At 40.6% G+C, this 21,613-nt stretch overlaps 2 protein-coding genes across 3 annotated transcripts; both read right to left on the reverse strand.

Moving 5' to 3' along the window:
* Positions 1–15: 15 nt before the first annotated feature.
* LOC139614056 (probable histone deacetylase 1-B) lies at positions 16–4,969 on the reverse strand. 2 transcript variants are annotated; one of them, XM_071471152.1, is made up of 14 exons: positions 4,833–4,969; positions 4,000–4,112; positions 3,789–3,906; positions 3,623–3,697; positions 3,349–3,487; positions 3,067–3,208; positions 2,857–2,949; positions 2,668–2,776; positions 2,395–2,535; positions 1,827–1,935; positions 1,489–1,619; positions 1,235–1,387; positions 1,019–1,070; positions 16–925 (listed from the first exon to the last, which is right to left on the reverse strand). In XM_071471152.1, the coding sequence occupies exons 1-14, from the start codon at positions 4,882–4,884 to the stop codon at positions 898–900; spliced, it is 1,455 nt and encodes a 484-aa protein (XP_071327253.1). In that variant the 5' UTR covers positions 4,885–4,969; the 3' UTR covers positions 16–897. The 2 variants fall into 2 exon arrangements, with proteins under 2 accessions (XP_071327253.1, XP_071327252.1); XM_071471151.1 differs by having other exon boundaries at positions 1,217–1,387.
* Positions 4,970–5,499: 530 nt separating this feature from the next.
* lck (LCK proto-oncogene, Src family tyrosine kinase) lies at positions 5,500–21,253 on the reverse strand. The gene is made up of 13 exons (XM_071471150.1): positions 21,075–21,253; positions 19,164–19,276; positions 18,538–18,598; positions 17,026–17,116; positions 15,672–15,770; positions 15,443–15,546; positions 14,374–14,523; positions 14,122–14,274; positions 12,023–12,202; positions 9,434–9,510; positions 6,672–6,825; positions 6,291–6,422; positions 5,500–6,148 (listed from the first exon to the last, which is right to left on the reverse strand). The coding sequence occupies exons 1-13, from the start codon at positions 21,103–21,105 to the stop codon at positions 5,952–5,954; spliced, it is 1,542 nt and encodes a 513-aa protein (XP_071327251.1). The 5' UTR covers positions 21,106–21,253; the 3' UTR covers positions 5,500–5,951.
* Between the last annotated feature and the right edge of the window lie 360 nt (positions 21,254–21,613).

The following is a 21,613-nucleotide window of genomic DNA, read 5'->3' on the forward strand; positions in this document are numbered from 1 at the left end:
CAGAACAAATTTACGTAGCTTTTCATGGCAGTTTTTATTGGTGTTTTAAAATGTGGTCAACACACCGGGGTCTGTCAGATTTAGCTCTCTGGTGAAACACTTATACAAATATATACAACAAATGAATGAATTCCGGCTTTTGTCTTGCCTCCCATTCTACATTGTGTACTGTACAGTATCTTGGACATTCAAGTCCAAACTCCAGTGGAGTCTAAGCCTGATACTGGACCCAAACGTTTTGAACATGGTGAGTCACAGAAATTTTACAAAGAAAATGTCAGTGTGTCAGTAAAGGACACATCCTATCATAACCTTCGATAAAAGAATATAATAAACTTACATTATGACATGTAAGAGGTATAAACATTTAGACAACTCTCTTGACCATTCTTGATGACCTTAGCAGGCAAGACCAGTGACACCAATGTATTACAGAAAAGGATCTATCGTACAAACATGCTTCAACTACATATTCAAAAGGCACGGGACTAAATTGGGACATAAAACAGAGTAGCCAAAATATCTATGATTTAAATAAATTAAATCAATCAGATATATAAAAGCATACATGTACTAAGCCATTTTTACAGAGTTGCTTCACAAGGGAAAAGTACATGTCATCGCTTAAAAAGATTCAAGACAAAAATAAGAAGGAATACAAAAACAATATTTCAAAAACACTCAGTTTGACTCTAGTCCATAAACAGCAAAGTTGAAAAGTTGTCCTAGAAAAACATTTTTAGAACCTCAATCCCATTGTGAGGGAGAAGGATTTCTCATTACAAAGATACAGTCCTTCACTGGTTTCCACAGCAGCAGCCTGGAAAGATGATCAATCCAAAAAATCTGGTGATCCGTTCTGCTCAGCTGCTCTGGCATCATTAGATGCTGAGGACCTCAAGGTGTCTTGGATTCCTCTTTTGGCCTAAAGGACCCAGAGGACGGTAATGGTTAACACTCCACTCATCAGCTGCTTGCTGGAAAACATGGTCAATGAGTGTGTGTGGTTTTTTCTCACTTTGATGTGTCCATTTTCTCCTCCTCTGGCACCTTCTCCTCTTCTTTTACTTCTATTACAAAATACAAAACAACTAATTCATAGCCATCATAATAATAGATCAAAACAATTATGAGTTCCTAAGTACTAATAAGATCTCTATATTAAAAAATGGGGTGAGATATTGAAAAAAAAAAAAAAAAAAAGAAAAATAGATACCTTTTGTTTCCTCCTCACCTTTCTTCTCCTTTTCTTCTCCCTCTTTCTCTCCTTCTGTTTTGGCTCGCTTGGATTTCTTGAAGCTAGCTGCATTTCTCCGGCCTCCTTCACCTTCATCCTCGGAGTCAGAGAACTCCTCCTCACAAGCTATCCTCTTGTCATGAGCACGGACTGTACATTATCAGGGGACAAGGTTAAATCAAAACATGACACTACCATTAAGTGTGGACTGCACGGTGATGAAGAAAATTATGACTGCAAAAGGTCATTACTGGAGATGCGTTTGTTGGGGTCATCTTCCTCCTCATCTCCACTGTCCTCCTGAACAGCATCCTCAGGGATGGCCTGCATCTGCACTCCCGGGGCGTGAGGCAGCATACGCAAGTTCTCAAACAAACGCTGCCTAGAGGACAAAAGGCAGGTTGAACACACTGACCACCAAGTTCTCAACTTTCCAATCACAATACGAGAAACACAAAAGCTACAGTAACGGCTGCTGAAACTGGTGAGTCATTAATCAGATGATGTTGTGCAACATGCATTTTGAGATTATGTAACACACATTCAGGAAAGGAGAAGAAGAATTTGAGTGGCACTTTCATGGACTCACTTAATCTTCTCCAGGTAGTCGTTGGTGTTCTGGTTGGTCATGTTGGAGGGGCTGATGTGCAGCTTGAAGTCTGGTCCAAAGTATTCAAAGTAGTCGTTGTATGGGAGCTCTGTGTGGTTGAGAGAAATCTTTAAAAATCAATACACATTTGACAAGAACACCTGAGCAATCTACTGAAGTAGTTAAATAACTGAGCTGCAGCTAATATTTATTTTTATTACTGATTAAGCTATTGTTGTCCATAAAATATCAACAAGAAATGTCATGACGTCAGCACAGCACAGGATGTCCTAAAATAGCTGCTGCTGTGTTAAGTTGCGTGATAATCAAAAGATTGTAAAGCAGACTGTGCCTTTCTTTAGCCGATCACCAAAATCGTACACTGACAAATCATTTGTTTCACCTGTATTATTTCTGTTGCACAATATCATATTAAACCAGACTTCGAAAATTAGTGCAACATGACCATTAAAAAGCAACAACAAAAGAGCAGTGGCAGCGCACACAGCTCCAAATCCTAATCACTCTATCAGGTGCACAGTTGTAGCTGATGGGCAGAAACTCTCACCATTAGGGATGGAGGAATCAAGGGCTACAGCAGTTTCATATGTCCAGCAGCGAGCCACATTACGGATGGTGTAGCCTCCTCCACCCAGCATTAACAGCGGCAAGTTGAAGCTCTTTATATACTCCACACACTTGGCATGACCTGAACACAACATGGAAAACAAATATTAAAAATTGTAACAAAACACCTTTCTCAATTAAACTTTACCCAAGGAACCCAAGTTACAAACCTCTGCTCGTACTGTAACATCATCAGATGTTTCAATTAACTGACCTTTAATGGTGAGGTTAAAGCAGCCGAGCCTGTCTCCTGACAAAGAATCAGCTCCGCACTGCAGAACCACTGCGCTGGGCTGGTACATCTCCATCACCTTGGCCATGATCTGCGCAAACAACATCCACTTTCAAATGTGTCTGAACCTCAAGAGAGATATAGACAATAAACTAATAATTATTTACTCACTGGTTTGAATATGGCTTCATATGACTCATCATCAATCCCATCCCTCAGTGGATAATTCACGGCATAATATTTACCCTTCCCAGCACCAATGTCCTGCAGGGAACAAGATGGATGTCAACTCAGTGCATTATAACTACGACAATATGCCTTTTATCTTCCAGAAAAAGAAAAAAAAAAAAAAAAAGAAAGAAAAGAAAATTAAAGACTTACTCTCAGATCGCCTGTGCCAGGGAAGTACTCTCCGTACTTGTGGAAGGAAACTGTCATAACGCGGTCTGTGGTGTAGAAGGCCTCCTCCACACCGTCCCCATGGTGGATGTCAATATCTATGTACAGAACTCTCTGGTGGTATCTGGAAAGAGGGGAGAGATCCTTGATGTTCTGCTTCTTTTGATCCAAAAGGATTTTCATTTGACCAGCCATGCAGAGTCCCATCTACTCATACAAAACAGCCCTGTGCTTGAATGGCTGTGATAGGGTTTTTGCACTTACTTCAGTAATTCCAGAATAGCCAGCACAATGTCGTTGACATAGCAAAACCCAGAGGCCTCAGACTTCTTGGCATGATGCAGACCTCCAGCCCAGTTGATAGCAATGTCTGTCTGCTGTTTGTTCAACTTCACTGCACCAGCTGGATCACAGTGAGGAGGCAAGAATTAACAGCCTGCTTATACTAAACTTGAACAGATTACTGGGGCAGTGATGGCAAGATCACTGTCCAACACAGCATGTTCGTCTGAGCAGTATTTTCAGAGAAACAACTTACCGACAGAGCCCCCTCCTGAGAGCTGGCAGAACTCAAACAGACCATCAAACACTGGACAGTCCTCCCCCACATTAACTGCAAAGCAACAGCACAGAATTAAGCACAGTATTGCTTACACAGCTTGATGAAGTTTTATCTACACAGTCGACCCCTGTAGCGAACTCACATCTCTGCATTTGTTTGCTGTACTCTGACATGTTGTCTGGTCGGATTGAACGCAGGAATTTGATGTAGTCGTCACTGTGATACTTGGTCATCTCCTCTCCGCTGGCTTTGTGTGGACGCTGAAACACAGAGGACAAATGAGTTCCCGAACCACACCGCAAACGCAAGTCCAGTGATTTGACTTATCAAACAGTTTGTGCAGTTTAACATACATATATCTCCATCTTTCTGTACAGGCCATAGTTGAGCAACAGGTTGTGTGTCATGCGGATTCGGTGGGGCTTCATGGGATGCCCCTGACCATAGTAATAGTTTCCAACATCACCTAAAATGAGAGCAAATAAAACACACAATGTTTAATTACTGGGTGATTTTTAACCTCGGAACAAATGCAAACATCATGTAAACAGGAATCACTCTCTTTACAATGTGTGTCTGGGCAAAAGACGCCCATGCACTGAAGAGCAGAGTGAGGAAGTTCAACAGGACGTGTGTTGTGATGCTGTACCCGGACCCCTCACTTTTCCAGCTAAAATACCGAAATCAGATCGCTACTGTTCAACTCTACAAACTACCCAGGGACATTTACACGGCGGCGCCTCGCTAACTTACGCGAAGATAAATGACGAAAACGTTATCTTCCGGTGTCTGGAGGTAGCAACACGAGCCGTCTTGATGTTAGCTTAGTGTTGACGTTAATTGCGGTGACAATGAAGTACTCACATTCCCATTGTTAGCTCGCTAGCTACTAACGTTAACTAATCTAGTTTAAACACTATGGTCCGGTAGATAAATGTCTAAAATGGTACATTAAAGGCAACCAAAGGCATTTACGGAAACGGAGTCGATATCATTAGTGCGTTAACAGTGTGTGTGTGACTCAGTGTCAGACTGATGAGAGCCGCCTGAGACTCAAGCTAGCTAGGTTAGCTAACATGCCAGGTTAGCAAGAGGGGAAATTAACTGCAGCCTTTGTTGGCGCAAAGTGGCGGGTTTTACTGACGAGTGCATCGGCTGTGAAAAGTGTAGGTCCGTGAGTACTCACCATCATAGTAGTAGCAAACTTTTTTCTTTGTTCCTTGAGAAGTAAGCGCCATTTTAGTCTTTTTGGCAGGCTTTCACCACTCACGCCGCAGGAGACACCAGCGACAAGAGGCGGATAGTTTGTATCTCGTCCAATCCACGGGGTGTAATGTCCGCTGCCCTCGACAGGGGGCGACACACCCCGGCCTACCCAGCACAGTGGCTGGCCCCAACCTAACCTCACCTTACCAAGCCCATCACTGGGACAGTACAACAGTTTTTCTACCTGCTCAGCAATGATGGGACTTTATAGACACCACTTCAGACGCCCTAAAAGTAGCAATACCACATGAGAATAAGGCTCCTGCATTCAAAGTGTACAAACCATATAAGGCGTAAGTGAAGACGTTTTATCATCAAAATGTACTTTAATAAGTAAAAGTTGTCATTGTGCTGCAGAATGTTTCCTGTTAGGATATTTTTGGAGAGTTAGAACTATTTGAATAATGCAGGCGGTCCAGGTGGAGCTTGTTTTTGAATATAAAATCTTGCAGTTATTAAGTGACGTAAGTAATGTACAAATGAAACTGAGAATTTGTGTCATGAAACGAACCACCAAAGCTGGTGGTGGTTCTTTATATGTGGTGTAGGTTCCTCTGACTTTAATGAGACAACAGACAACATCCGTGGAAAGACGTTTACAGAAAGTAAACCAGTTTGAAAACATTTATTAAACTGCAGAGGTAAAACACAGCTGAAGCCTTTTGACAGTATTTACATCTCAATAATGAGCACCAGGAGAGTAATTCAGCTACACCAGACAGTCCTCAATTTGTTCAAGCAGCACAGTGATCACTCTGCTCTCCATTGTTGGCTCGTCAGTGATCCAGCTGTCACAGTCACAAGATTTCAGGTTCATATAGTCCACATGTAATTGTATGAAATCTAAGAGGACACTTTAGAATAAGCTTGATGCAGAAACAAAGTACTCTTATTTTGAAAATCTCAGTTTGAACTCTGTTAATATAAAGGTATAAACTCTTCAATGAACAAAACAAAATCCGTCATCCACCTTCAAAGGCTACAACTTTAGTTTGAGTATATTTATTATATGTCTCTATGTCTTTCTGCCCCATCAGGGCTACTCCTGGTACTGCCTCTCTGTTGCAGTGAAGAAATCCTCCAGAACGCTCCTCAGGTACTCGAAGGTGGGCCTGTCCTCTGAGTTTTCCCTCCAGCACATACCCATGATGTTATAAAGCCCATCCGGACAGTTTTCTGGCTTTGGCATTCTGTAGCCCCGCTCCAGGTTCTGGATCACCTCTGGGTTGGACATTCCTGCACAACAGATACAATGTAACAGAGTCGGCATTGGATATGATGTTTTCAAGAGTAATAACCCATGCTGGACTTGTAATTTAGTGACATTATAAAACGATTTTGAGCCGGACTAGAATGAGTATAGTGAATGAGTATTTACCAGGGTAAGGTATGCGCCCATATGTCACTATTTCTGTGAGGAGGATCCCAAAAGACCACACATCTGATTTTATTGAGAAGGTGCCATAGTTGATAGCTTCTGGGGCGGTCCACTTGATGGGGAACTTTGCACCTGTGAGCACAGGAGAGAAAACTTTATTCCCCTAAAAAGACATGAACACTTGGTGGAGCTACTGCACAGATTTTTATCACGCTTCAAATTTTGTGATTCAGTTTGAACTCTTCCATGCCAAATGCACTCAAACAAAAACCTTATCATTAAAAAAAAACAATGAGACACATTATTTAGCCTGAACAAAGGTTCAAAGCTCAAAAGAACATGTGCTATAAGTGACCTTAAGTGTCAGCTAGGTCTTATTACCCTCTCTGGCTGTGTACTCGTTGTCCTCAATGAGTCTTGCAAGTCCAAAGTCAGCAATCTTACAGATGAGCTCATGAGAAACCAGAATATTGGCGGCTCGCAGGTCTCGATGAATGTAATTTTTCTGCTCAATAAAGGCCATGCCATCAGCCACCTACAGGGGACAGCACATCATCAGACAGTGTGTGTGTGTGTGTGTGTGTGTGTGTGTGTGTGTGTGTGTGTGTGTGAGTTCAAGCAAGAAATTCATAGCTGTGATGGACATGTGTGTTTTAGTATTGTGTAATATTTGTGTGTGTGTTGGACAGATGAACAGAAACATTCCCAAACCAGGGAGTTTACCACTTCCCCAGGTCAGTTCCTTATACCCTTTTACCTCTGTACTCCACCCATGTACACAGCTGTGCCTGCTCCACTTCCTGATGCTAAAAACCTGTCGTCCTGCCTTTACCTTACCCCAGACTGGCTGATTACTCGAGTGACTGTCTTTATGATTCAGTCCAATGCTACATGAGTCATTTCCATATAGGTCGACATTAGAGGAAAATTACACCTACTGTATGAGGAAACCGGTTTGTGATGTGTTAGAAATCAAGAAAATGCTGATGACTTCTGCAGAATCCACCACTCACAGTTAATAGGCATCTGTTTTATTTGTGGTACTATTTCTGTGTTTAAATACCTAACCGTCAGCGTTTTCCTGTGTCAATGGTAAATATTTAAGAGATAAGAATCTATGACATAGGTGTGATTGGTCCAGAGGATCTTGTCAGAAACCTGAGACATACGTATGTGTGTGTATTTCACAAACCTCTACTGTTGTCATGGCTCCCCATTCAGGCAGTTTAACGCCTCTTTACTCTCCATTCCATTCATTTGATTGTGGTATGAATCAGTATAAAACTTTAAAACATTATTTTGGATTATCTTAGTGTGAGACAGGGATGTGGACAGAGTTTCCAACACTGCAGCAAAAAAAAAAAAGGTCATAAATCATTTGAATTTTTATGGTCCACCATTTGATGGTTGGAGTTACTTGCTTTGAGCTTTCACCACAAACGCCATCAGTGCATGACGACTGGCTTGAAAGCATCTTTCAGTAAAATATGATCACCACAACGCTCTGTAGAAACTCTACCTCTCTACGAAAAGCTCTAAGGCGTCAGAGCAGTTGCCTTCTCCGAATGAAGAATCTTTTGTCTTGTTAGTTTGAAACCTCAGTCTGTCTTCCTGTGGTTGTGCTTTCCATTCCCACACCCACAATACACATAAGTCAGAGTTTCTTTACTGACATGTAGGCTAACATTTCAAGAAGTAGACGTGGGCATGATATGTAATTCTTAATGGATAGTCATAATAAAGCTTAAAGGTGCTGTGTGTAAGTATTTTAGTTTAAAACAGTTTCAAAAACTTTTTAAAACTTTCAAAAATCAACTAAATAAAGTGGTGAAATAACAGCTTTGACAATATGTCAAAGACGACTATTACGTTGCGGAGATATTAACCGAAGTTAGCGTGCTAACCCACTAGCGCTGGCTCGTTCTGCCTTGTAATATCAGTTTGTGTCTCAAGAGCAATAGAGAGTCACTGTAGCGTCCAGTCTGCCCTTACTTCAACGTGACAAGGAACCACCTTCAGCGGCAAATAAAAGAGGGGATTAGCAGCAAAACAAAAAATAACACTGGTGTTGCTTTCCACTGCTGGCGAGGAGAGGAATGAGGTTTGATGCTGAACTCACAATGTTTCTTCTGTTCTTCTTCTCTGGCTGTGTGGTGATAGCGAATACTTACATATAGCAGCTTTAAAGAAAAAGTTTGACATTTTGTTGACTTTGTTGCGATAGTGAGATAAGAAGATTGATGCCACTCTCGTGTCTGCATGCTAAAAATTAAGCTAGAGCCAGCAGATGATTAGGTTAGCTTAGCTTAGCATTAAGACTGGAGACATTGGAAAGCGGCTGACCTGGAAAGCCCAGCTAGCAACACCGCTAGCACCTTGTTTGTTTAGTTTGTACAAAAATGCACCAAGTTGTGGGTATGTGGACACAAGCAGTGACTTTCTGCAAGTTTAAAACCAATTATTAAACAATAACTGTTTGCAGTTTTTGTGCTAAGCTATGCTAACTGGCTGGTAGCTGTATTTCTTTAGAGTCCAGATATTCAGTGCTATAACTTTAACTTGCACTCTGTGTCAACCCCCATGTTCAAACATCTGGTTTAACTGACCAAATGAGTCATTTGTCAGTGGTATAATCCACAACATTAACTTTCAATGGGATGGCACTACACACAGAGCATCAAATTGTATGTTGATGAAAGACAGCAAGACAAATTTACAAAAACTGAGTGGAAAATCTGCATCATACATTAAGTTGTAGTTTTGCCACCATGTCCTGACTTTGACAGTCAAGCTGAGTTGAAACCTTTGTGAATAAATGAGAAATGTGGTGTAACTAAAAGGATAAACATATGTTGGTGAATTTGTCATTTATTTGTGTGCTTGGTCGTAACGCAGTTGTATTTGCGCCAGAGTGTCTAGACTGACATAAATCATAATACACACATCTGCACACACACAGCTCTGTTGCTAGTACAAGGTTAGTGTTGAATGTAAGCCTACATCAGTGGTCATTTCCTGTCTGTGGAAACCATGCTGAGAGAATGGGAAGTGAAAGAATAAATGAAAAAGTGTTTGGCAAATGGAGTGAAAGGAGTGTAGAGATAAGACGAAAAACACATTTCAAGTAAAAAGAGATGTCTTGCCTGAGATGACATGTCTATCAGAGTGTTCATGGGCAAACTGCTTCCCTCCGTTGTTTTCAGGTACTCCACCAGGCTGCCTGTAAGACATCACACCCATGTTATATCTCATCAGCGGAGTATTGATACATGTTTTCGTTGACTTGCTGCTACTAACTAAACAGAACATATTGAATTTATCTCACAGGTCATGTCAGCCTCTAGCAACCTGCAAATCAACTAGTTTACCACCACCAGCACAGATGCATACACTTGTTACCAGCCATCACAGCATGTGGCATGTATTGATTTCACCTTTTGAGCCTGTGTGTGTGTGTGTGTGTGTGTGTGTTTGTCATCATGGCAAAATGTGGTCCTAGAGACACCTACTTTAACAGGAACTATCACAGAGGCGGTTTTGAATACTGTAGCAGGTGTTTATATGTCTGTGGACAGATTTTGTCACTGTGCATCATAACCGTGCAAGTTACAGTCACCAAAGGAAGATGGGTATGATCGGAACCCATGAGTACTGAGCACTTATGTAATAATGCAGTAATGGCGACTGCATACTCATGGGTCGGACTGTCAACATGTTGTCATTGTTCTATATTTAAAGCTGCTATGTACAGAAGATTAAGAAAGAATGACAGGTAGGCCTAATATTAATTGGAAAACAAATGTAAAATCACTCTTTGTTCAGACGACTAATCACATTTTCCTCGGTCAAAAACATCATGGTTCCCCGCAGACGTAAATAGACGGAGTTGGACCAGAATAGCAGCTCAAATCAGGGAGCACAACGCTGTCAGGAAGTACAAGAAGCATCAGTCAAGCTGATGCATAGTTTCTGACAGAAGACTTTGTGCGGAGGTTGATTAGGGTGGAACAATACCTCTGCACACCGGCCAACCAAGGCAAACCAAAGGAAATACTTTAAGAGGAATGATTGTGCCAGGAAAGAGGAGGCATTTGCTCTTCTGGTCAAGTCCGGAAGACTGCTTTTGAAGTCTGAGAGCCAGAGGAACGCTCTTTTTGTCGAGGTCACAAAGGGAAGCTGAGATGACACGCCTGTTATTTTCCATCTTTGTTGTCTTTGATAATAAAAAAGGGGCAAACTCAAAGAACGGGACTTCCAAGCCATCCTTTCTCTTGGCAACAGAGGCGGCAACTGTCCCGTCCACACGTGGATGCCAGACAAAGAGGCAGCTTCATGTAGGGGCACTGCTGGTGGTTTACAGGCTACTCATACAAGACCATACAAAGGAACTCCATTCACTTCAGCTGTAAGGCTGTTGTTGTGTTTTGTGACAATATCTCTCTATGCATTTTGTTCCTCCCAGTGAAAAAGAATTACAAAGACTTTTGTGGTTAAAGTGACACAGATACTGGATCACTTTCATATGACAGCAGCACTTGGGCGTAGAAAATCTTTACTGAGCATTGACGTTGTAATATGGAAAGTTGTTTGCAGGTGTTACAGTGACACCATTTTATTACTTACAGTGTTTGTATTTTGTAGTAAATTCACATGTACTTTGTTGCGTAAGAAGAGAGGAAAAAAGAGGAAGATCCAGTGGCAAGTATGCCAAAGTTTGTTTACTGCTGCAGCCTTATATTGTTCAAACGCTTGTGTACATGTGTCTGTGCAAGTGCGTAATACAGACTCTGGAAAGTAGCCAGCTCTCATCAGGGGTCTTAGTGAACAATAACAGGGTGAATCACCTTCTCCTGTTTTAACACCCCTAATCTCAGACTGGCCAGTAGAGACTTCCCCTCTGTAAGTAAACACCAGTAAACTGCCTGGCAGGGCCCAGAAAAGAAGTGAAAGTTCACGTTTGCTTTTAAACATTTTAGCACAGAGTAGCAAATACAGGAGGGTCATGAGCAGAAGCTGAAAATAGCCAGGCCACTTCAGCAGAGCAGTGTGCTTTGAGAGGCAACGCTCATGACTTACTGTAGCTCCTTTATTTAGGTTTGCTCACACAGCTGCACTCATGTACAGCATCACAGGAGATGATTGCACTGTTTAGTCCCAGTAATGTGCCTCTCCTATATATCCGTATATCAAACACAAATAAATAGCAAGGCAGCTGTGGCTGTGTGATCAAAAGATATTCAACTAATGCAACAGAGTCACTGGAGTGAGGAGTACATGTGAAAACACTATGACTCAAGAAAAGGGTGAGACACAGCCATGTTCAGGCATGTGCTCTCACCCAGAGTCCAGTAACAGATCAACGTGTTTGATCCTGTAAGTCTATAAGACGGAAATGACTATAACACACTCCTTCTTTGTCTTTGCTCCAGAGCTCACCCTGACGACACCGTCTGTGGTGCTCAGGGCAACGGCACGGGAGATTGAGATAATGATTGTCTCAGACAGGCTAAGACATGTTTTCATTGACTGAACTAAACTGAAAGTAGCTGATATGATTACAGAGGGATTGCTTTTTAATTTATCATCAACCGAGCATTCATTTCATGGAAATACCCTTGGACCAGGTTTTTCTTTGCTTTTGATGCTTTCAGTGATATCTGGAATTCCCTGTTGATAGTTGGCATCATTAGTAAAACGCTCCTGGCTGTGACACATACAGTATTTTGACTTACCATTTTCCATGTACTCTGTGACAATATAGATCGGCTCCTGGGTAACCACAGCAAAGAGACGGACGAGGCGAGGATGTTGCAAATTCTTCATCATGTTGGCCTCTGCCAGGAAGGCTTCCACCGACATTGTGCCCATCTTCAGATTCTTAATTGCCACTTTCCTGTCATTATTGTAGACGCCTGTAAAGCACACATGTGAACATCAGTGGGTCTCCGGTAGCCATTCATTAAAACAAAACTACATCTACAGCCATGACAGCAGCTCTGTGAGACTGTACTCAGACACTTTGAACAACGTGCTAACATCAGTAAGCTAACATGCTCACAGCAATAATGCTAACATGCTGATGTGTAGTGGCTATGTTTGCCATATTCACGATTTTAGTTAAGCATGTTAGCACCTGCTAATTACCACTATCACGATCACAGCTGAAGCTATCGGAAGTAATTTTGCAGTTGGTCACCAACCAAAGTATTAGACAAGCTTAAATGTTGACTTTTCTCCGGAACTAGATGGAAAGTTAAGAGATCACATTGCACACTACAGCAAGTTGCATAGTAGTCCATTCAACACATTTTATTCAGAAATGTCAACCACAACTGACACAAATGATAACCCCATGGTAGCAGAAGAAAAGGTCAGGGGATCACCAGAGTCACTGGGTTTCATCTCTTGATCTTGAATAGCTCTACTGATTTGAATGACTGGTAATTAATTCACTCAAAACTAAAAATGTCAACCACAAGGTTGTGTCACAAGAAAAGTCAGGGAATCACCAAAGTCAGTAGGGTTGAACCTCTAGGGATCACAAATGTAAATACAATTCACAATACAATTAAAATGTCAGGGAACCCCCATCATTTGTGGTTGACAGTTCAAACAACATTGTCTTCTATAGGGCTATGCTGCTAGCATAGCTAAAAAAAACATGTACACACAAATTACTAAACGGTGTTCAATGTAAAAGTAAAACGCGACAGCTTTTATCTCAGTTGCAGGGGTCATAAACAGTGGTTACGTCATGAGCTGTGATCAAATAGGCGCTAAAATAACAACAGTCCCACATGACTTTTGTGCAAACAGGTTTTCATCCCAGCTTCAGTACACTAACACTCCCATATATCATGTCAACTAAACCCACAGCCGTCTAGTTTATATTGTGTCATATAACACACTGAGCATCTCACATCGTGCATGAAGTGTAGCAATGCTGGAAAACAAATTATGTACACTATTCAAAGCATTCTTCCGTCTTTTTTTTTTTTTTTAATTATCTGCAATGGAAATCTCCTCAGAATAAAGGATGGTTATCACATATTTTCATGTAAACTAGTGTGAATAAACATTTCACAGAAAATGACAGCCACTCCCATTATTCAAGTATGTCCTTGAACCAATGTTGGGATGAGGACACAAAAACAAACACAGTGCCCAGACTACACACAAGAAGATACTGTAAATCACTGTAAATTTCACAGCTGTGAAATTAGTTCCATGGTTGGCAATGTTTAGCTCTAATACAGTGGTTTGTTTGGGATGTTGAATGGAGCTGGCAAATGAGCATGGAAAATGGAGGGGAAAATAACCCTGCAATTGAATAATAACGGGGTTGGGGCACAGATTATATCGACTGTTGCAAAACATTTTGCCTTCTTGTTGAACTTATTACTCCACGATCACAATAGACATTCCTGTAAGAATTGTTCAGAGACAGTTCCTCCAAACAATTAGCTCACTGAAAAGGTAGATTCATGTAGTTTGAGTGATGTTGCATAACTGGGTTAATACCTCACTTATCCTCCAGTTAACCAGCTCAAACAAGCCTACAATTAAGACTGAGCTGGGGAAACTGTTCTGCATACATTGCAGAAAAACCCTGGCTAAAGGCATTCTGGCAGAGAATGTCAAACCCGCAACCGATTGAGCAACTGGGCTTTGAAAACATGATGCAGCTGTGCAAAATGGTTCCTCTGTGCAGAATAAGATAAGATAACGCTTGAAGCATTCAACAATACTCACATGTTCTTGTCTTAAATCAACACCAGCTTTTTCACCTCTTAGACTCACTGTTTCATCTTTCATCTTCCCTGTTACTCACCCATCCAGACTTCTCCAAACTGTCCCGCTCCAAGCCTGCACTCCAGCTTGAGGGACTCACGAGGAATCTCCCATTCATCCTGCCACCAGGGCTTCTGCGGTGCCCTCGACTGGCACGGCTTCACCAGCTTTGTGCACAACCCGTCTGCATCACCTGGATGACAGAGAGAGGAGATGGGTATGAAATGATTCAGATGAAGACCCTGCACAGTCTTCAGTCATCGTAATTAGTCCCTCATGAGGCTGTACATACGTGAGTGATGCTGGACAAGCTCCCTCAGCGAGTTAAAGGATATCTTGGCTGTGATGTAGAAGCCACCATCGTCCATGTTGCGGATCCTGTAGTGCTTGACCCCTTCACCTGTGTTGTGGTCCAAGTCTCTGATTGATAAGGAGTATGACCCTAGAGCAAAGAAGAGACATAATCTTCTGTGAAGGAGTGTGCAGTTTACACCAACAGATGAAAGTTGAAATTAACAAAATGAGATAAAATATCAAAGGAATATTGATAGTGCAACAAAATAAAAGTTCATATTAACGTATTATGTCACTCCTATTATTATTCTTGGTCTTTGCTTTAGGGAATATTCATAATTAGTTTTGGTAAACTGTCACCATTAAAAGTATGCCGAATTAGGTATTAGCGGTTTCTGTTCGCAGTGTACCCATGAATTTAGTGTCAACTGCCAATGGGCTGCTTTGCCACTGAAGAAAACTTGATATGATATGATAGTTTTGAGGCCAGGTCTGTAGTTTTAAGGAAGATCATTTTTTTGTGTGTGTGGAAGTGGATTTATGGACATTTATTTAAGGTGTACATTGCAGAAAGTGTCACACTGAATCTAAAAATATTTGTACCACTAAGTCTGTGTGTTTAGATTTGACTTGGTTATGACTTGAGAAGGAGTATGAATTTTGTCACCAATTGCACAACACTGTTTATGGCACATATCTGGTGGGATTAGCATTCCACTGGTCATGCTGCTTTTGCAAAACAAACAGTGGGATGACGTAAATGTACATGTGAAAATGTCTACGTCCATTTTCAGCCTTAGCAGTAAAGCAAGACTCAAAATCAAATCGTTTAAGTGAGCTGGGAGAGAAAAGGTTTGTTGTTTGTTTGCCAGTTATAACAAAGCTGAGAGATATAGTGGGTAGGAGTCTCCTTTGTGTGATCATTACACTCATGTAACACAGTTATTTTGATACATGTAGCACCGTTAAATGAATGTTACAGTGGAAGGACATATCTCACATTGTGAAATAGAAACTTTGATTTAGTTTAGACAGTAAATGCTCAGATGACAAAAAGATCAGTTCACCTGGGGTTGTCTCACTCTCTCGAATCAGGAAGGAGCCTTGCGTATTCCCAGGAGCGAGGAGGAGCCTCATGGCTTCGTTTCTAGAAATGTTCTTAAAGAACCACCTGCAGCACAAATACATAATATGCTTCATGCTTTTAGCTAACCACTTCCCTTACCCCAGGGACACAGCATGCATTATGTAAGATGGTGTTGAGAACAGTATCATTATGTTTCCTGTATGACGTACGGTTCAGTCTCCACTTTGGTCAGAGCAACAAAGTTGTGTGGGACGTATCCCTGTTGGCCTGTGGTGAGAGACTCTGCCAAATACCACTCTGGATCATCCCTGGAAGACACAACAAGAAAACCATGAGTGCGTTACAGGTCTGTGATGCCTCACAGCAGTCTGGATGGTTTTGGGGATGAATAAGTACAGCATCAGAAAGCAGTTTCAATTTAGCCCCCATAGGCAAAAAGGTTCTTTTGTATCGTAAATGATCACTGCATGAAATGCACTGCATCACAGTTAGTAGGCGGGTAGCCGAGAGAGACTACTGAGTAAAGAGGCACACTCATGACTGACTTCAGAGGCCTAGTTGAAATAGTTGAAAAATAAAATTAATTGTATTTTCATTTTTGATGTCTTTCAGGGCCATAGCCAGGATTTTAGAACCGCAATTCCCCTCTGAGAACCCCACCGAGCTAAGAATTGTTGTCTTGCCACCAACCAAACTTGCTCACAATTTTCTGTGTATTTTACAAAATCTTTTTTTTTTATTTTTTTTATTTTTTTTTTATTCAACTCTTCAATTGTATTTTTTGTAAATTATGGTCTGGTCCTAAGCATATACAACACTAAATTTCTCTTGTCTTTTATTTAATATGCTTAGTTTTTGCCTCAAAAACTAAAAAATATAATTAGCCTTTGGAAAAACAAAAATGGATGTAATCATCATCTTGTTTCTGTCATTATTAACACCGTAAAATTTCCAGAAGTATCAGAGAGGACCTTTCAATGTCCTCGGTGTTAGCTACGGCGCTTATGTCTGTTTTAACTCTACTGGCTGCATCATAAAGCAAATGCAAATAAACTAGTCCTTTTCAGGTTTCGTATTCATAAAGCCATCTTCTTATTTCCCAAAAAATAAAAGCTCTGCACACCTGTAAGCCTGATATTTACCTCTATTGTCTTTATTTCTATGTGTTTCCAGTCACTTCAGCGTTTCCTCTTTCAAACCCGCAATTTAATCACTTGGTTAAACTTTTTTTTTTTTTGACATTTTTCCCGTCAGTGTGTCAACAATAGAGAGACAGGAAACATGGGGTGAGCAAACAAATGAGTTAACCAAAGTCTCCGGTCGGAAAATGAACCGAGGACGATGTGAATACAAACTGAGCACCTTAGACTAGGCCACTGCGACAACACAGGTTTATTTTTAGAGCTATAAATGATAACGTAGTTAGTAGGCTGTACAGGGGTTATCATGCTGAAAACGCAGTAGACTCACACTTAAATGAAATTTCAGGTGCCATTGGGGTGAACGGATAGTGATCATAATTTGGTTTTACCAGGCTTTACTATATGTTCATCAGCAGCTTACTTGTTGATGATCTTGAGTTTGTCTCCCTTCTCGAAGCCCAGGTCACCATCATGGTTGGGTTCATAGCTGTATATGGCCACCACGAGGTTGTCTGCGAGAGGAATATTGTAGGTTTTAGTTAAATAAAACAAAGGTGAAATGCACCAGGGATAATTTTAATCACAAATGTGACTGTTTAATTACAATAAAAGCTTATGTTGTTGTTTGAATTCCTTAGGTATTGAACACTCGGCAGCAATGGTGAAGGGAGAGAGTGGGCAACTTTGCTTAGTCCCCTGTGCAGCATGAAATGTGTGATGATTTCCTATTATTGGCGATATGGCCAAAGGTGATGTGTAGAGGATCTTAACCCAATTAATGAATTATCCACCAATATCAAATTTCTCTTTGGTGGAAAGTAGAAATTTTCAGTTGACTTTATGAGAGATTTATCTGACAAAGGCTCTTTGACTGATTTTTTTTGGTGCGGTAAATTGTTTCCTTGATTACTGGAGTAACCATATTTTGTTTCCAAAAAGAATCCAACCACACAAGAAACTACAAAGAATTCTAGCTTACAATGATTTGCTTTTTACTTCAACAGAAATATAATACTGCAGGTAACAGGAAGATGATATGGGCTTGTGAATGCGGGGATGTTAGGGCCCCAGATTCAACACGAGACATGAGTTAGAAGTGTTCTTGTTAAACCCTCTTAAACATCTGCACAGTTTAAGTTTTGTCAAAATGAAAGATAAAAAAAAAAAAAGAATTGCTTTTCGCACAGTTATTAGCCAATGTTCATATTTACACCGACAAAGAAAATGTGGTTCCGTCTCAGACTCCACAGTAACCATAAGAGCTCGCAAACCAACAATCCAAACGGGACATTGTTCTTGAGTATAGCTGTCAGACACTGCCAAAGCATGTTAGATGCAACTTTTCATTCTCTCATTGTCAGAAGCAACGAGGGAAATGGCAAATGTTGAAAACGAAATGGAAAATGTGAAGGAAATGGAAAATGTTGTTCTGAAAAAAGATAAGTGAATGGATTATTTAGGATGATTTAATGTCTGCTAGGACTGAAAGACTATGTAAATAAAGTTAAAAGTAAAAGTAAAAATGAATTTTAGTTATTGTAAGTGCTGTATTATCTTCTTATGTATTCTGAAACAGCCTGTTACACTTATTATATATTTAATATTTTACAGTATAGTATGTTTCTTCTTTATTACTATTCTATCTATCTACAGGGTGCTTTATATAGGACATCTCTGTCCTTATATATCTGTCCATCCTGGAAGAGGGACTCCTCCTCCTCCTCCTCCCTTGTTACTCATCCTAAGGTTTCTCCCCTTCCCCTTACATGGGTACATGTTCAGATTGTGAAGCCCTCGGAATCATTTATGTGATCTTAGGCTATATAATTAAATTTGATCTGACTTGACTTAACTCATAATATTACATCTTGGTAACATTAGAGACACATGCACCTGTAATACGTAGAGACACACAGAAAAAATATCTTATTACCTGGTAGAGGTGATGTAGGAGGTGAATGTTGTGATGGGTAAGGAATCAGCTGATCTGTGTACTGGCGAGAGGAAAACAAGATTGAACTTTCCAAAGAACAACAGAAGATTTATGTTGTAATACAAGAGACTTCGTGTCACATTCACAATGAAAACCAACTAACTCGCATCTCAACAGTAAACCGTCAACAGTTTTGGTTTTTCTCCCAGACAAAGTGTCTCTGTGCACTGTGGCACACGCAGGTGGTTTTCTCCTTCATTTCTAATCTAATGACACATCTAACTCACACAGAGGAAACATTGGGGGAATAATCACGCTCCCATTTAATTACACACACAAAAGACAACTTCCCTCACAGTTATGTAATTTATAAAATGTTTGTGGACTCAAACATGCAACAGCAGATTATGTAATTTATTTTTGTAAGGGCCTGCAGTCTACTTGTGTGTATGTTTTACAAGTGGTCATTCACATTCAACCACGCAAAACCCCAAACTCATTCATGTCAAGCTACACACAAGCATTCATTCATGAACTGCAATACAGTACACTGTATTGACAAATCGGCTATACATGTGCGAACAAATTAAAAATAACATAAATACATACAAAGTGTATACACTTACTGGATTGCATGACTGGGGGGGTATGGGACAGTTGCAGTGTTCACAGATTTCATCCAAGTTCTCAATCCAGTCACTGTCTGAATAGTCCGAACTGCAGTTACATCCCATCTTCTCTGCAATTTAGAGGCTCATGTTATTTTAGTAAAAGCATTGTTTCAGCATCGGAGTATACATAACATCATAATCACACTTTTTTTTTTAAAGGCACAAATCCTCCAATAAAAGTATTTTCTCTTAGACATGATGTCCTAAAATACATATACCTCATGTACCAGGCCAAGATGGTTTTAAAATGTCATGCACTGCATTTTCAATTACACACATCAAATGCTGATGGCAAAAAATGAAAATAAATATAGATGTTTCAGGAAAGACCTCTTTAATGGCTGCATGTTATGATCTGTAAGAGGAGATCGCTAACAGCAGACAAAATGCTTTTGTTTCTAAGCACTGCTTTCATCGGATGTGGCTGAGGGCCTCGCCTCAAAATGGAGGCTCAGTGGTGAATCGTGCTTTAAACTATGAGTCTAACACCTTGAAAAGTCTCATTTTAGGCACACTTTTGACACTGGGTAAACATACAGTCAAATACAATCACAAAACTGTGACCAACAGCTGAAATGTTGCCACCACTTTCACCGTTGTGAATCACAGGCCTTCACATGGTCTAACTCTACTTTAGTAGGCTCTATAAAACTGTACCAATGCTAATCTTGCATAATCCAGTGTCTGCACGTGCACTGCATTGTGGTGCACCGTACAAACTGCCTTTCTCAAGCTCGCTGGGATCCCATTGGACCACTGACGGAACAGGGTCAGTGGGCTAATCGCAGCAGCCGTCTGTCCCAAAGGCTCAGAGCCGTGAGAAAAATCTGCTGAGGCCTGACCCCGGCAGTAACAACCCACTACTGTACTAAGACCCCAAGAAATGAATCACAGGAGAATCACAGGGGTATGAAGTAGTCTTTTTTTTTTTTTTGAATTATCAGCACTCCTACGCCTACTGGCCCACACTCTGGGAGTCATGCAAACAAAGTCAGTATTTTCCACTGAGGGGCTACCCTCTTCTTTTTATGACCTGCAGCTGAAGGCCTTTCTAAACAAATCCTGTTGATTGTTATCGTTTGTAAAGTAGTATGGGTATGTATATGGTAAGTGAGGTCTATAAGAAGAAGAAGACAAAGAGGAAGACATTTGGCTTATTTCACTGGCGTTGTGAGTGAAGCTTGTGGGCTGATAAACTCTGATATTTCAAAAGCCATTCAGAACACCATAAACTAAGAAACAACATCGCTACATATATAAAAAAAAGACTTTTTATATGAGTTTTCTTGTTGTGGCATTAAAATCACTGAAACAACTTTACGCCTCACGTTCCAATTTCTATTAAACTTTACACCCAGTTGCCTTCGGCCACATTATCCCTCACATGTAGAAATGTCTATGTCACAGATATGAATTTACAAACATCTGTTTTTAATAATGAGCTTGTAAACTGGATTAATAAGATACAGGCTATGTTCTATTACAATGTGAAAGGCTGCTATTGTTCTTATGGGTTCCTTTTTCATAATACTGAGTTTTTATTAGCAGTGACGATAACACAACCAGTATCTGAATATGTGTTGTTTCCAGCCTTTATGTTAAACCGCGCACACAACAGCTTTTTTTGTCAGCCGTTTTCTCTGGCCATTATATCTGGGTGTGGATGTTACTTTTCTCCAAACGTCAGTTTTGAAAGTACAGTATATATAAGTACAATATATTTGATACAAAAGGCGAAAGGAGAAAACAATCTTTCTGATATCTGTAGGACATTTGCTGTAACACGTACTAATGACAAGGAAACTGATGTTAGGCTATATTTCTCAACTTTTGTAACGCTGGAAGACTCACAAGCTTGATACTCACCTCTTGAAATATGAAATGTCTCTTCAGGCATCCAATGATGTCAGATTTCAGGTGCCGCCATAGAGATATTCTTTATTTAAGAGTTATTTTTTTAAAAGAGCTATTTAGCAATAAGTGAGTTTTTCACCACTGGAGCCTGGGTGTGTAGATGTCATCATCCGCTTCTCTTATAACTAACTCACTGCTAGAGGTACTGATGTGGTATCTGTACACACACACATATACGCAAGCACGCACTTTGGAGGAGAGCAACCCAGAGAGTTTCCTGTCGTTGAAAGGTTGAGGGTTGCTCTGCAGGTTTCTGACAGGTGCTTTACTGTGCAGCTGTGTGTGAGCTGAGGGGAACGTTATGGGCTCCATGGTAAAGGGGTCAGGACAGCACCTTTCCCAAAGTGGGAGCCAAGATGTAAATGTTCCAATACAGTTAAGAAAGGAGGCTATGGTAGGCTGTGCGACAGTGGTGAGGTTATATTTGTATTTGTTTTTGTGTTGCGGATGTGTATAACATCTGTGAGTCACTGACCTTTAAGGTGAGGAAC

This window comes from Trachinotus anak, unplaced genomic scaffold, assembly GCF_046630095.1.
Source record: "Trachinotus anak isolate AG129_WGS33_773 ecotype Australia unplaced genomic scaffold, CSIRO_AGI_Tana_v1 ptg000033l, whole genome shotgun sequence".
Lineage (NCBI taxonomy): Eukaryota > Metazoa > Chordata > Actinopteri > Carangiformes > Carangidae > Trachinotus > Trachinotus anak.